Source organism: Branchiostoma lanceolatum, chromosome 1, assembly GCF_035083965.1.
Source record: "Branchiostoma lanceolatum isolate klBraLanc5 chromosome 1, klBraLanc5.hap2, whole genome shotgun sequence".
NCBI lineage: Eukaryota > Metazoa > Chordata > Leptocardii > Amphioxiformes > Branchiostomatidae > Branchiostoma > Branchiostoma lanceolatum.
The window spans coordinates 13450567-13467091 of NC_089722.1; the positions used below are offsets into that span (position 1 = coordinate 13450567).

Genomic DNA, 16525 nt, shown 5'->3' on the forward strand with positions numbered 1-16525 from the left:
CCCGGCGACCACTTGTCGGCGCCCTGTGTGACACCAGGCGGCGGCAGACCTGTGGTTCCGCCGACAAATTGAGGGTTCTGCGCAGTTCCAACTTCCCGAAGAAAGAAACGGGTTGAACGGATTAATGAGACATGATGAAACACGGCAAGTTTTTGACAGGGGGTAATAGTCCCATAATCACCCGGGGAAATTCGTCTACAATTGTGGTGTAGTCTTTGACACAGTACAGGCGCAAACCTAGAAAAAATTATATCTTCGCCGCCTCTGATTCTTTGTAAATAGTCTAAACTAATTATTACCCAGTTTCAAACACACACATGTTAGCGTTACGTCATTATCCAAGCAGAGGTTTCGTATAGTAATCCATATGACATGAAAATTACCTGTAATATATTGCAGATCGAAATTCAATAATGATATCTTGTTTGGCCATAGGTTCTTATGATTTAGAAGAAGCAGACACAAGAATATCGTAACCCACAAATAACCTTTTGGCTTTCTTTCTTCAAAGAAAGCTTTTATATCTTTTGAAACACGCAAAAATTCTACAACCTCGTCCCACCAGAATCATGGTGAGAATATTATAGCTATTTGGGTTAAGTATAGATACGAACCGGTCGTACAGTAAGAGAATTACTGCTATTTGTGTAAGTTTTTTCTGGTGAGTCATGGATACTATTGTCTGATTTTCTAAAGCACTTCTAAGGTCATGGTTTTCATTGAGGTCAAGGGGCCAAACTACATAGAACAAATACGTATGTAGATATAGACGTCATGACATCACAGTATATAACAATTACAGTTGATGATAAACTTAAGCAAAATCAAAGTTCGTTGAAATTTGACTTTTATTGTCTGTTTTTGTTTTTCAAGTGACTTCTTTAAGGTGTGGTCTGAAGAAAACTTCGTTGTGGCTATTTCAAATGAACACAAAGATAAAATAACAAAGGAAAGGACCTTGCTACGTCAAATTCATGATTTCAAAGTTTTGCTACATATTGCGTAATACTGCAAAGAAAAACAAAGATTGAGCGATTTCCAAACTAAGGAAGAAAACTGCAATATGCAAAAGACTGAAAAAAGATAATAATATATCGCATACAAAAGGATTAACAAGTGACAAACACGTCTTTACCAATTTTGAATGTCTACATTGTCTTTGAATGTCCGCCACGAAAGTTGCTCAGTTTCGGAGAAGAAAGAATCACATTAGCATCCGTGTTGCCAATCTGTGTGTACCACAGGTATCTTGATTCCAAAACAATGAGCTATTGTTCTATGTGTGATCTGTGAGTTTATAAACAAACGATGACATAAACACACCGATGTCGGACAGTTGTATGCATGCTAAATAGTCGGCGTGAACATTCTTTTGTTCAGATGTAGGCAAAAGCTTTAAGTTTGCGATTATAGTCGGGACTCCATCTGTGTGTATTGTAATCCTAACATATAGATAAGGTGTATTAAGATGAGATAGCCACAGGCAGTAAGAGAAATCAAGGGAGTATCGTCGTTGAATTTTGGAGCTGTTGAGTATACTTGCCAATGTAGCGTTGAAATATGTTTTGTTCTATCTAAACGTTTGCAGCAGAAATTTGATATTAAAAAAAAAGTGAAATTACATAATCAGGTCGCTTGACTTGCTGCCATGCCAATGTGATGTCTTGTGAGATATCTCAGAAATGTCTTGAGAGCGAAGGAGTGACAGAGGTGAGAAGATCCTCCCCGTCTATCACACTAATCCGTGTCGCCGATCCCGACACTTGGCCGGTGCCGTAACGTTTCAGGTTCAGGCCCGTTTGTTGACGCGCGTGTCCCGGCCGTTTGTGTAGCGGAGTGCGGGCGTTCCGCGGGCCAACCCGTCACTTCATCCGGACGGGACATGATACATACCATAGCTACTTCTGCATGGCCCCGGGCGAACGGCAAGCACCACAGCCCCAAAATCCTGTGAGTAATTGCCGAAAAATATTGATTTCCACGTGATAATGTCCGACGATTGTTGGTCTCCCATTCGCCGCGCCTGCTCACCTGGATAGAAACACTTAATCAGACATCATTACGGCTATTGTTTGTATTCCGCGAAAAAAATACCCGCGATCAATTGGGCACTTTGGACGGACCATGTGCAGCGAGCGGCCAGTCGGTGATCGAGACGGGTCGTCCTCCCACAAGTCCGTCTGGAACAACTGACCGTCCGGTGCATTTCAACTCCCCCCGCTAGAGTGGACGTGCCTGCTTTCCCGCCCGGCTACACGAGGATGGACGTGAACGTGTGGACGCACATACTGGTCTTGCTGCTATGGATTAGCTCGTCAAGCCCCGTACCAGGTGGGAGGGCGCGGCGGAGAGACACGAACAGGAAGGCCGAGAGAGACGCAGGCGGCCCGCCCGAGCCCTGGCAGATCAACCAAGGTAAAGTCGCCAGGTATTTTCTACAGGACTGACATGTTTAGAGAAGACACATTCACCTCTCCCTCCTGTCACGGACTGGGTGTCTCGTAACCAAACAGCGGCTAAGTTCTAAGGCCTTGCAAATGTTTTCGTGATCTATGCCTGTGTGTTCCTCGCCTTACTTCCGTATCTACATGCACATGCCGATAGTATCTTTCTTTGGCAAGTACAAAGCTACATGTAAGTGCACGTCGTTAAAATGCTAGACCACAGAGGAAGAAACCTTTGAGGTAAACGTTGGTAGCTGCATGCCTGAATGATAAATGCCGAAGATTATTCTACAAATGCCAGGATTTCGATCTGATAAGATATATTGTTTTTAGAGAAGTCGCTTTCTCTGTCTGGGAAGCTGCTTGGGGTCGTAGTGGTAGTCTGAGACGTGCGGTGTTTACGACTACCCCCTAAGTCCGAGATTAGGCCTAAAATCGTCTGTAGACCGTCTTGAGTGATAGCTGTAAAAGTCCTTAAGTCAGAAGGCGTCATGTCACCCACGCCTGATAAAGCCGATCCTCGGATACCGACCCCGCGACACGACAATCAGCGAGAGCACCTTTCGTGCCCTAGGGCGCAGTCGGGACGGCACCGGTGCGATCGGTGTCCCCTTCCCGCCCAGGCGAGCGATCTTTCCCCTTGGGCGGCGACGGGTACAATACGCGCCCGCGATGGGCACATTTCTGTTCACCGTCTTGTGACAATATTTGGTTATATCTGCACGGCTCAGTGCCCGTAACCTTTACTTTTCTTCACTATAAACGTTACATCATGCGTACAGGCCAAATCTTTATTACAGTCTCTCAGTACTACGCCGTATAACATTTTAACGAGGCAAGGAAAAATATACGAGTATTGTAAAAGCAGAAAAAAGGTCAGCTATGAATAGTTCTAGTCTCCCTTCGGCTAAAACCGCATTTCAGTGCGACAGGCCCGCAAATATCCCTCATTGTTCATTTGGTGGCGCGAAAAATGGAACACAGGAGCAACTGTCCGTTCAGTCCATTACCTTTCTATGAAATACACTTTTGTTAACACAACAAAAACAGTCGATAGAACGCTTTGTACTTTGTCTTTTCCCCATATCACTCTACACGTGTTAACTTACTACTCTTAGCAGGAAAGCGATGGCCAAGTGCGTTTCTTGATCAATTCTAGTTTGAGGGAAAATTAGGTATGCGAGGCTGAAATTGTTCGTGTTAAGTTAGCAATCTGAAGAAATGAATGAAGAACAAATATTTGCTCAGCGCTTGACAAAACTTGACTCTAGCATTGTGAACTTGTCTTTTTTCCCTCTTTGCTGCATTCGTTCTACTGCACATCTAGCCGACTAACCCTTGGTTCATCCGCACTCCACTGCACAAGGAATCATTTGTCAGAAGACTAATCCACGAAGTTAGTCACCCGCGAACTAACACTACATGTAAGATCAAATGTACGACAAGCCTTTTCCCTGCTACTTCCTTTGACCCGTTCTAGGGACGTCGCCCTAGCCCTCAAAGCATGTCATTGTTGAATGAAGACACTGTGTCTTTTTAACGGACGACTTAAAAGACGTGCTTCGAATCTTAGTCACGCCTTAAAGTTGGCCGCAAACATCTTAGAACATGACAGAACCCGACATCGTCTTACAGGATTCGATGTTTAACCCACAAGTGACAAAACGCAGATGGTTTCATGAAGACGTGTACAGATGGATACCGTGAAAGTATTACTGTAAAAATAATCCTATTAACCTACTTGGAGATTATATAAACAAGTGTATTACGCTTGGGCTAAGAAAGCAACCCCAATCAAGTTGTCACGTGGCTTGATGGGGGGTCGAATGGTGGCCATGAAGAAGTCAACGGCCGCAAGCATTCAGAGAGACGGTGTTGGTACAACAGAGGTACATTCTTGTAGCAAATAGCCTGTCTTGGGTCGTGAGTAAAGATGGGTACAATCTGATACCCTTTCTAACTGTTACATCTTAAGCGGTAGAGTCGACAGAGCGACCGGTTTGAAAGTGAAGGACATACAAGGAAGGGGAATTGAGTGATAAGAAATTGCGTCGGGGGATGGATCGCAAAAGAAAAATCATGAGCGTAATAAAGACAGTGCAAAGGGGAAGGGCTAGCAATCCCTGTCTGCAAAAATATGCCCTGCTACTGAAACAGCAAGGAAACTTGCTGCCCTATGTGCCACCAGGCACTACAATGAAGGAAGACAATTTATACAAAAAGATCCTGGAATGCTTGTCAAAGAAACCAACCATGCCACGAAATATAAACACCAAATATTTCAACGATCCTCCTTAGACAATACAACATTCGACCTGCAGTTTATGCATAAACAGGGACACCAAGAACTTCATAATATATGATTGACAGTCCCGCTGTTATGAAAATAATAACATGTTATGACAATTTTCTTTCACAAAAGACATATCGCGTTAGTTTACACGGGAATCCCTCTAGCACAGAAGACAGGGGTCAGAAGCATGTTGTATCAGATGACCTTGTAAACACTAACTGATTTGTTTTGCCCGACGCTAATCTCCAAGCTGATCTCTGTACAAGCCACACAAACATTTATAGTAGGCTCATTTCAACTGATTGAATCGCGGTATAGTGGCCGAACTAGCGCTAGCAGCTGGTCCTTGTGGGAAGGGACCATAAAAGCCCCGGACAGCGGAGTTTGCGTTACACAGACTACCTTTTACCCCACTATATGTCCACACCCAAAGAAAGTCCGGGGGGGGGGGGGCGGTGAGGAGAAATATGAGCGGTAAAGAGACGGAAAAGGGACACGATAAAACGGTACTGTGTGCTGAGGAATTTTGAAAGATCATAAATTCTATTTAATGTCCCATACCCGAAACATATCCCCTCTGGGACTCTGGACACTTCAATTTGTTCCCTAGTATCCAAAGTCCCTTTCGGCGCTTCTTTCAAAGATATGAAAGATTTGACGTGTGAGAAACTGTTTTTCTCACGTATTGATTCTCCGGAGAACCATTGTTTTCCAACAGAAGTTGTGAGTGATTTGGGACATCTGTTACCTGACTGTGGAACAGATGTGGGCACCACAGGTAAGGTCTTTACACGCACCGCTGTGTGGCAGGAATGTTTCCCAGTTCTCAGGTCCTGATCAATGTTCTTTGGTTCGTCATGTATACAGGTCTCTGTCCAGCGTCTCTTTGTGGTAGCAAGGGCGCCGCCGAAACAATAGCGATGGACTCCGGGAAACCACGGATTGAGGAAAACAAGCAAGGTGAGTAAAAAAACAAAACAAAAAACAAATAGCAAACAAACAAAGAAACAGACAAATAAATAAGCAAAACAATTCAATCAACATGATAGAATGGTAAATGAAAAATGTGAGAGTTAGCGAAAGTTTACGATGAAAGTAGGAATACATCTGTTTAAACCTTTATTCCGAAACGCGGTACACACATGGCATAACCGTGTCTCTAGTCTATCCACTACCCATCCACAGGGGATCGGTCATTAGATGGACAATTAAGCAATTCGTCAAGTCAAACATCTTGTAATAAGATTGGAAGAGAATGGAGTTAAGAAGTTCTTGAAGAGCGACCGTGTCTTTTGCTCCTGTGTTCCGGACATTATCAAAGCGGTTCCGAAAAGGAATATTATCAAAAGCTGTGCGCCGTGCCTTTATAGACCTGTCAATAGCTTCATGAAATTTGTCTGTTTTCAATCAATTATCTGCTTTTCAATTAGTGCCGTCCTGATCTATTAGCTCCGCCCCATTGCACGATTGATAGGCTTCTGGACAACGACAGACGGGGCGGAAATGACGTATGGCCCCGAGGTCACCATTTCCTGGGTGAGGTCACACCCGCTGATGGTTTCTATCATGTCGTAAAAATACATCTTCTGACTGTAAAGGTCAAACAGTTCAAATTGAGGGGCAGGGGGGGGTCTTTCTGAAAGACGTCAAATAGTATTAACCCTGAAATGTGGACATAAAGACGATAGGTTTTAAAAATAAGAAAGGATATGTCATGGATGAGGCTACTTCAAAATGAACCCCTCTTCGGGTCATTCATTTCAAGCTTCTTAAATAAAATAGATTGCGCGGGAAGCTGTAATATTTTCCCAGTGCCTACTCGCAAAATGTGACGGGATTCATCCAAAAGAAAATACGTAAAAGCGAAGATCTTAAAGGTCATACTTTACTTTTGATGCTATCCGCACTGTCAAATAACGTCGCGTAACCTTTCCAGAATATGAAGCATTCTAAATATTTGGCAGGTTATTTGTTGTCATGAGGCCGATGGTCATGGCCAATGATCACGACCATTGGCATAATAGGTTTGAAAAAAAAAACTTCTAAGAGAAAATCATTCAAACACATTATTTCTGGTTTGTGGCTTTGAAATCAAGAAATGCTTTCATTATGACACAAAAAAAACTTTTCATATCCGTAGATTTCTATCTTTAGGTAGATAAGATCTATAAGGTTCGACCTTATGTCCATCCCGACTATGTCGGGGTCACGGGAGGTCACGTACTTCATCGTTCTGTGTGACTGTTTGTCTATTTAGACTGTCATCACCACACGGGCGGTTTTCATGACATACTTCCCCTGCTATGGTCATAACGGGGAAATACATGTAGGGGACTTATACGGTGATTATCAATGGAAATATACCCTGTGTCAAAGTTAAGCTGGCGCATTCTTGTGGGTATCTGACTAAGTTACAAAACATGTACATGCGAATTTCCACAGGTGTTTCATTTTTAGCAAGAAAGCAGGAAAGACAACAACAAAGAAAGAATAATGATAGTAAGGAGAGAAACCTCCATCTTTCACGCGTTAAAGTTTGCCGAAGATCCCGAGAAAGACTGAATAACAAACTATCGGAGAATGAACTTTTTCGTTTATGATTTATCTCTGTAAGATTGCTGCTGCTGGTACTACTACTACTACTACTACTACTACTACTACTACTCCTCCTACTCCTCCTCCTCCTCCTCCTCCTACTACTACTACTACTACTACTACTACTAATTATGATGAAATAAATGAATATTGGTACATTTTACATTGCTACTATATTCTACATTTTAATGATGTATATTTTACAGATGAGAAACCCTCGCCGTTCTACCAGGGAGACATCGTAGTTCCCCAGTCGGCCCTCCAGGAGCTCAGACACCGCCGGGCTGCCGTGAAGGACCGCCTCCTGCTCTGGCCCGAGGGCGTCATCCCCTACCAGCTCAACAAGACAACTCTAGGTACGATGAAAAAACATCTCACATATTTAATGTCTACATCAATATACAACAACCATGTCCATGTCCATTCCACACAGAACATGCTCCAAACGCGCGCACATGTAATCCTCAGATTCTTTATTACTTCACTGTAAAAGCAGTAATCCTTCCCTGCCTGCCTACACATCGACTTTGGACTCGGGCCAAAACCAGCCTTCCCATCCTGCAAGTCTCCAGTTACGCCGATTTCTACCTCACATCCTGCCACTCCGCAATATTCAAATAACTTTTACAAATAGTTTTTACATAATTTTCTTTTCTATTCATTTCTTTCTAAAGACAGGAAAACCCGGAAGGTTGTTCGGGCCGCCATGAGACACTGGATGAGAAAGACATGTGTGAAGTTCAGGAAGAAGAAGAGAGGCGACGTCAACTTTCTCCATTTCATCGGGGATGCAGGGTGAGTCTCTCAAGATACTAAATATTTATAGATAGAGTTCCTTTTAATGTCATAGATTTATAGATAGCTATCAAGATTGATTCATTGAAGCCAGGAGTTCCAATGAGATGACATATATATTCCCACACGTGAATGGGTCAAAGGTGTAAAAAAAGTCTGTATCGCCCCCGTCTAGGTCGTTTATATTCTCACTTTTCCTCCCTTACCGTAAACGTCTATGCGAAGTTACAGAAACAATTATGCTGGCAATAGGCTATACTCATCGACAATGCAATAAATACATCATGAGAATTTGACAAACCCAACCTTCGGCATTGGATATGGAGTATTTTTTGGTATACAAGATTCCTTATGATACAATACACTTTTACGTTTCTAAAGACACAGTTGCTGGTTGTACATTACTGTAAAATACGGGAACATTAGGTTAAGTTAAGTTAAGTTAAGTTAAAGGGATACACAAGACCAGAGGAGAGTATTATTTTATAACAGATATTCACACAGTTTGTTCATTGTACTTGTTCAAAGTGTCGAAGGAGCTAGATGAATGTGTTTACATTGTACATGACGTATGCCTTCCCTGTCACGTCCAGTAGAAGATAAGTTCTTTAGTAGATCCATCTCTTATCTATTTCCAGGTGCTGGTCGTACGTGGGGATGCAGGGCGGGGAGCAGAAGTTGTCCCTGGGGTCGGGCTGCGAGCTGTTCGGGACCGTGGTGCACGAGATCGGACACGCTGTGGGCTTCTGGCACGAACAGGTACCGCCTATTCCCCTATTCTTTAAGCTTCTGCAGAGGTACAAATCAGAACCTGTTGTAAAGAGTGAAATAGAAGTAGAAGGTTAACGTTCCAGCTATTCGTTAAAGTTTAATTCTTCCAAGCTAACACTGAGGAATTTTGGGGCTTGACTGAATTGTTCACTTCAATCACCTGACAATAAGGTCACGTGGGTGACTGCGGGAATTGGTCAAATGTGCATGGACGTCTGTAACGCCCCCCGTCTCGGTCAAGTAAAGGCTGATGGGCGGTGTTAGCCTCTTCCTCCATCTCACAGATATCCTCTTTATAATTAGGGCTCAATATCACCACTGTCCAACGTAACAATGCGTTCCGCCGATTCGATACGTAAAGCTAGGCGTTGCGGCACAGACGACGAATTTAAGAATCTCACTCTGCAAAGTCAGGCCCGATTGCTAGTTATATAACAATACATACGGTGGGCATGCCGTAGAGAATTTCGATTGCCGAAGTTACGACTAGTCTACTGTAAACTCTACTGTAAATTGGCCCCTGTTGAGACACTATTTACAACTCCGTTACCGCGCACCTGCACTTAACGATGTTTGGGGTTTTCATCCCTCTTCACTGCATGACTCCACACGTGAAGTTTAACTCGAAATTGTGCGCGATATTCTAAATTCCACATACAGCCCCGCTGGTATCCCCTCTCAGCCCCAGTGGATTACCTTTTTATTCTTCCCGTTGTCGCTCGCTGGAAGGCAGACTTAACCCCGCTAACCTATGGACCTTGTATACACTACAGGACCTATTGGCAGTATTAGTTAGGCACCCTCTCTGTGCTAGGACTAAATCTGGGTGGTAAACAGAGAAACGTCCGTCCTCTTGTCTGGATCTTGTCAATTTAGGAACCAAATAACGAAACTTAAAATTTTCAGGCCGCGGATAAAGCTACAAGCTCAAAACGGCTTAAAACATTCTTTTTCTTTCTTGCAAAATAATGTAGCCTCTACCAGGCCTTCCTACAGGGGCATGGGTCATAGAAATCGGCAAAAAGTAGAATACTTGGCCAGGAGAGTCCGCGGGAAGGTTAACATTTCCCCCTAGCCTCCCGAAGGGCTGTGAAAAGTCGCTATTATGATCTCAACTCCAAACTTACTGCCTTGTTCAGAAAATGAGCGGATTACTTTTATGTCCTGTCATCGTACCGAGATTACACAGACTAACTGCGCCGGCAAATGAGACCCTCTGGTGGCCAAACTATTCTTCCTATATTCAGCGTAGATAGTCTGGTAGATCATTCTAAATCTTGGTATGTTTTGTATACTGGCAAACAGGTCCACTGTGAAAGTTATTGGGCGCACATTCACATAAAACAAATCAAACAATAGAAACGTGAAGAGAAGAACAAAAGATAGGTGAAGACCCTTTCTTCCCCGTAATCGTAGGCCTTGTTTATCTCCGCAAATATTCCCGAACATGTCTGTAATTCTAGACGCGGCGTCTATGTTATTTTCTCGGGATGGTTACCTGTAGTGTAACCCTTAGGCTGACGCCTTAGTGAAGAATGTGGAATAAATAGTCGGTTTAGTGTGTAATTATTGTAATGAAGCCGCGCACCTAGCTGTGGAGACCGGATGTGGCTCAACCCCGGGCGGATCTACAGAGACATAAAAGTCGCCGTCCTTTGGATAGATCCGTACGACTAACCCGCTTACATTCGTCGTACAGTAGAAAAGTTTTGGATATGTTGTTCATCTGGTAGTTTTCCCGCCCTTTGTATCACGCACGTGCGCACTATGTCGTACAAAATCTAGCCGTCTTGTGACAGAAAATGTTGTCATAGATACCTGACAACGGGCTGTTCTGTCATAGCGTCCCTGAAAATCATACGACAAAAATGTATGACGAGTGTGCACCAGAGGCTTCTACGAGAGGCATGACTATCCAAAAGCATGAGGTCATGCAATTACATCCTCCCTAACCGTTAATTGTCTCCAGACGAGGGTATTAATTAGCCTAATCACCGCAAATGACAGGCCCCGATGTCTGTATAATGCAGGCCATCATCACGTCGACACAAACCGTGTCATCAGGAACCCTCCCTACGGCAAGACGCACCCAGAAAATAAAATTGTTCAGATACTCGAAAACTGTCATTCACTCATATCTAGGCAAACAGAATTCGTTTGGGCTGAAATGGGAGAAATTTACACATTGTTGTCATTCTTGTTGCCAAGATAGAAATTTTATATGCTACGCTGTAGCTGTCGCTGAGTAGTTCCGTCAAATCCGCCCATATTTCACAAGCATTAAGTACCTGTCATATCATGGCAGACATTAGGTCTTACATTTCGCAGATGTCTGGTCTTGGCGCCAAAAGCCTAAAAGCAGTAGCCAGAAAAAAACCATCAAAGAGAAAACGCAGCACAGACGATACCTGGAATACATGCACCACTGAGTACCTGTATGTCCTTATGTCCTCTAACTAGCCCCCCCCCCCCTTCATGATCACAGCCCTTCCGATCGTTTGAAAATGACGTCAGTGACGAAAGAATGCTATGTTACGTCAGGAATTTTGAGGTACAAAAATTGCCTTTACCAAACTGAGCTTTAGTGCAGCGTAGCGAAAGGGTTGAGAGGGGGGGGGGGGGGGTAACGTTTTGTTGAAGTCAGAGGGCTTGCCCACAAACCACTGTTTACTTTAGTTTCTTCTTCTAACCTCGGTGTACACTAATTACCGATGTAAACATGTCACCGCATTGTCACGTAGGTCTGTCAACGTCCTTCATTTCTTTAGTGACTTTTGTCCCGTCGACCTCTAAGGAGATTAAAGTTTCAATCTACCAATTTTGGGCCCCGCCCACCTTTTCTCATGCACGGCTTTCTCTTTGCACACTGCAACCATTAGACGCAATCATAGGATTTGCAAAGATTGCGCACCTTTTCTTTGTGAGGTTAGGAGGATAGAGATGTTTATCCCTGCTTTAAACTGTCTGCCCGGCATGTTTAGACTTCCAATGGGTGAAAGGAGCTCCCACAATGGGCGGGATTGATGTCCGACTGAGAAGGTTTAGTTAGACATAGCAGGTCCCCATTTCTCGTTTTACCCGTAAACGACTTGGCCTTTGTGAGTCTCAACGTTTTCAGCGACATTTAAGGAGAGATCATTTTGCAGCTTTGACACTTTATACGGCTTCTGACGAGCGAACAAAATGTCATCTGTGAGGGTTAGCTGAGATCCTTTCTGTGTTTATAAAAATTGCCACTTGTACTTCACTCTAGATCTGCTTTTGTCATTTCATACCTTTGGGGAGAGGCATTTAGGAAGGATTTGGCACACGACACGAGAACCGTCATGTTTTGGGCATAGCTGGGTCTAAGCCCAGTTACAGTGTAGGAGATGTTTACAGTAACGTATTGAAGTCATATTTAACGGTTTTCATTACGTTTTGTTGCTCTAAAAGTCCTGGACCAGGAAGGAATACTCTTCGATTTACGGTGAAGAATAAATGATACAAAGGTACAAGCTGCACGAAATGCAATAATGATAAAAAGTCAAGATCATTAGTCTGTTCCGTTTAACCTTCTTTAGACCTAAGCTTTCCTTGGCGTAAGTCCACGCCGAGCGTCGCTCCTCGATGACAACATTTGGAGAGGAGTTAAGCCAAAAAAAACTCGGACTAGATCTCAAACGTAACCAACATATGTCTAATCCCGTTCCGTAGGCCCGGTACGATCGGAACAAGTACATCCGCATCCTGCGGGGAAACATCCTGCCCGGGGCCGAGGAGAACTTCGACAAGATGACGTTCAAAACCATCAACACCCTTGGCGTGGCGTACGACTTCAACAGCATCATGCACTACGGACCCAACTACTTCTCCGTCAACGGCAAACCTACCATCAAGGTACGGCTGTCTTTGGCTTTCAACCGTCATGGCCTTAACTGATACAGTCAAACCTGTAGAAGTTAACACCTCTACATTTGGACCACCTGGTCAATGAGTCCATTCTTTTATGGTATTTTCCCCATTGACACAAACAATCCTGTGTATAGTGACCACCTGTCCACATAGACCAGATTTATTCGGTCCTCTGAATGGTCGTCCGTTTTGACTGTATTTGGGGAGAAAGGAAAATATAGAATTTAACTGAGAGACATTTTTTTAGGAGACATCCGATGAAAAACCTCCGATCTTCATTTTGTCATTTCTGTGACTATAGATCTAGCGCATCTAAGCGAGTTGTGCTGGCATTGCAACAGCGACACGAGAATTGCGGTGTCAACATCAACGAACATTCAAGCATGAGAAAGTCTCAAACAGACTGCTACTATCGTGATGTATGTGATATGAAACAAGTCAAGTTGATCTCAAATTCGATTTTGCATTTCCTTTCTTGCTAGGTGAAGCGCATAGGATGGAGAGCCAAGCCTAAGATCGGCCAGAGGAAGATCCTAAGTGAGTTGGACGTTGCACAGACTCGCCACATGTACCAGTGTAACAGGAGAGATATGCAGAGGAGGAGAAAGGGTAAGTGCTATGCGACGTCACAACTTCCATAATGTCAGTGCTATAGAGAACACCCCCCCCCCCCCCAAAAAAAAGAAATTGAGCAGTGAACTGTTAGCCCTCGGTCTGCAAATAACAGCCGTGGTGTTTTTATCACATGGTTCGACGCAAGGCAAAGACCAATTCAGTATAAGCTAGCCTGGTACCCATCCTGTTCTAGCCACACTCTGCGTTAAGACGTCTTGAATATTTGACAGAGAAGCTATCAGAGGAGCGAAGGAGAGTCACGTTTGGTGCCAAGGAGTCTACAGTTGCTTCTTGGACTGAAAAAGCCTCGGGTCGGGAATTTCCAGTCACATTTTACCAGGCGTTTCTCTGGTTGAAAAACTTACTTTGTAAGACCATTGCATTATCACAGACAAGAAGAATATAAACAAAACTAAACGAAATATCTGGCATTTGCTAAGATACTTCAGACAGGTCTCTCTAGTCATGGTCATACATGTAACGTCTTCAATGCTCTCCTCTACCCGACGTGATCTATGATATGAAAACGACCACCTGTTAACGACATCATTTTTCCGTTTCCACACAGACGTCTGTTTCTTCAGTAAATACGGCGATGGCAGGGACTACAGAGGGAACGTGGACTACACCCTGGAAGGTGTGACGTGTCAGAAATGGACGTCACAGTGGCCACAGGCGCACTGCGTCATGTCCAGATACTGGCTCGGGGACAAGGTACGTTCACAAGGTTGTTGTTACCTCCATGAAAAATGGAGCTATAGTTTTTACTCTGTGTGCGTGCGTGTCCGGCGGAATGCCAGCTTACGAACCTCAGGATGGATTGCAGTGCAGATTTGGTACGTTGGCAGGTGTCATGAACCTGGCGGTCAAGGTAAATTTTGGACCTCCTGGTGGCCGAATTGGTACTGCAGCAGAACGTCCGGTATCTGTATCTTTGTTTCTGGACATGCTGTGGTCTTGTTGTTGTTACCTTCATAAACATGGAGGTATTGTTTTTGGCATGTCTATGTGTCTGCACTTATTATTATATTAATTACGCATATTCATGGTTGGCCCAACTTAATAAGATCTGGATGGAACGTGATGACATTTGGTACGTGGGCGGGTCTTGGAAAGACGAAGGTCAAGGTCAATTTTGTGCCACCTGGTTGTTGTTGTTCATTGCTCAGAAAATTTGTCAGGGTGTTAGAGTTAGCCGTCCTCCTCTCTGATAGGGGTATTCCAATCAAGGCTTACAGGCTTTCAGTGAAAAAAAAAATATGGGGGCTGGGGAGTAAGGGAGTCTTCAAAGTACAGATTGAAAGTGAAACGAAAGAGAAACATAATTATAAAAAGAGTCTGGCGTTTCAACTCATATTTTAATGGAAAGATCCGTATATATGCAAAAACTAAATGTTTGCTCTCATTCTTCAGATGGACGGTTTGGGCAACCACAACCACTGCCGCAATCCGGGCGGGAGAAGGTCACGGCCGTGGTGTTTTACGACACTCGAGGGCACGGAGTGGCAGTACTGTGACGTCAGGATATGCAACCCGCTGCCGAGAAGAAACGAGAACGAAAGTACCAGCCTCCCTACTAGGAACAACCTGGATAAAAGATGAAGAGACTGTGTAGTGGCGCTATCTGGCGACTATTGATACAACTGCCATTGATATGAACTGAATACCTCATCGTCTGTGTTGTATACCCAAGAAAATGGAATTACGTTTAAATCTTGTTATCGTACTAGTTTACTGTGAAGTCTAAGTACAATTATTTTTGGAATATCAAAGGCAGGGATTCGTCTGATTCATACGTGCATGTTGTACAGAAAATGAAGATGTACATATGTTTAATTTATTTATTATCGGGAAATGTTTTAAGATATGATAAGGAAGTCAACAGTTTTGGTAGGCAAATCGCACAAGCTGATCTCCATGCCCACTCTTAGCTACCTTTCCGTTAGCCGTGGCGACTCTTTAATCGGGTATATTTGCTGTATGTCTAAAGACTCTTTTACATTACCCTCACAAGATGTAAAAGAGTCTTTAGACATACAGCAAAATATACCCGATTAAAGAGTCGCCAAGGCTACCTTTCCGTCAACTCGTCATCAGATGCGATACGTTTTTAGTGAACGATTTGAGATACATGTACGTAATGTATCATATCACAACCTTTGTTGTACCCTCTCTGTAAACGCCACCTGGCGTCCATCTCAAGTACTGCACTGCAATCAGGTCATTTGCAAACCTATAGTCCCAGATTGCATCTACTCTGATAAGTATCAAAAACTTAATATTTAGTCTGATCAAACTTTAAAGGGTGTATATTTATAACAAGATACTACTATGATATTTGTTTGGCCACTTGAGCTCAGGTATTTATAAACATATACTGTTCTGTCCAAAGTTAACATGTTTCATATTTGCTATTTGTATGTATTTGTACAAGCAACAACAAAGTCCAAAATAAACAATACTGATCCATGACAGTCTAAGTCTTTATATCCTGGTATCCTCTAAACATCTGATTACAAACTGATTTAATTTGATACAATGTCACCAACAGACATCCCCTAATGCTAGGGTCACATTGCCAACCCTGCCGGGGCTCGGCCGGGCAGCTTGTGGGAACAAAAACTATGATACGAAAGACAAGAAAACACACAAAAAGTTTTGAAATCCTTGCCATACGTTATGTATATTATTGATATGCATCTTTTATTCTTTGTTTTCTCAAACAGCCCGGTCGGGCCCCGGCTTGGAAATGTGACCCTAGCATTAGTTGTCTTATATCCCTACCACTGGGCGACCAAAAATTACTTGTAAAGCGTAGGCTGATTTCAAAATGGTACAATCCACAAGCGAGCGCCTCCCCGTCATCATGTCCGGTTGCCACTCTAATACATGGTATTCATGTAAGAAAAAGGCTGTCAAAATTGACTAGAGAGCAAGGTTTCTGAAACGAATTAGTCCTTTAACATAAAATACAAATTATATATTTGGAAAAAGTGAAGATAAACCTTGAAGAAAGAGAAGTTTATGTAAGCTGGTCATTGTAGATAGGGCATGGCATGGCATACGCCAGACACTATCAATACAAGTCATGTACATCTTTGTGGCGAATTCTCGAACT

General features: G+C 43.3%; 1 protein-coding gene across 1 annotated transcript; it reads left to right on the top strand.

Annotated features, from left to right (window-relative positions):
- The first annotated feature begins 1508 nt into the window (after positions 1-1508).
- LOC136435848 (zinc metalloproteinase nas-4-like) lies at positions 1509-15876 on the top strand. Its single transcript, XM_066429566.1, has 9 exons — positions 1509-2415; positions 5605-5697; positions 7539-7688; positions 8007-8127; positions 8766-8886; positions 12595-12777; positions 13275-13401; positions 13976-14121; positions 14821-15876. Exons 1-9 carry the CDS (start codon positions 2262-2264, stop codon positions 15007-15009), a joined length of 1284 nt encoding a protein of 427 aa, XP_066285663.1. The 5' UTR covers positions 1509-2261; the 3' UTR covers positions 15010-15876.
- The last annotated feature ends 649 nt before the right edge of the window (positions 15877-16525 follow it).

Bases quoted from the DNA above. Each gene is read 5' to 3' on its own strand.
- LOC136435848 (XM_066429566.1), top strand. From the start codon at position 2,262: ATGGACGTGAACGTGTGGACGCACATACTGGTCTTGCTGCTATGGATT. The intron at 7,689-8,006 runs GTACGATGAAAA...TTCTTTCTAAAG, and splicing joins GCTCAACAAGACAACTCTAG to ACAGGAAAACCCGGAAGGTT. The intron at 8,128-8,765 runs GTGAGTCTCTCA...ATCTATTTCCAG, and splicing joins CATTTCATCGGGGATGCAGG to GTGCTGGTCGTACGTGGGGA.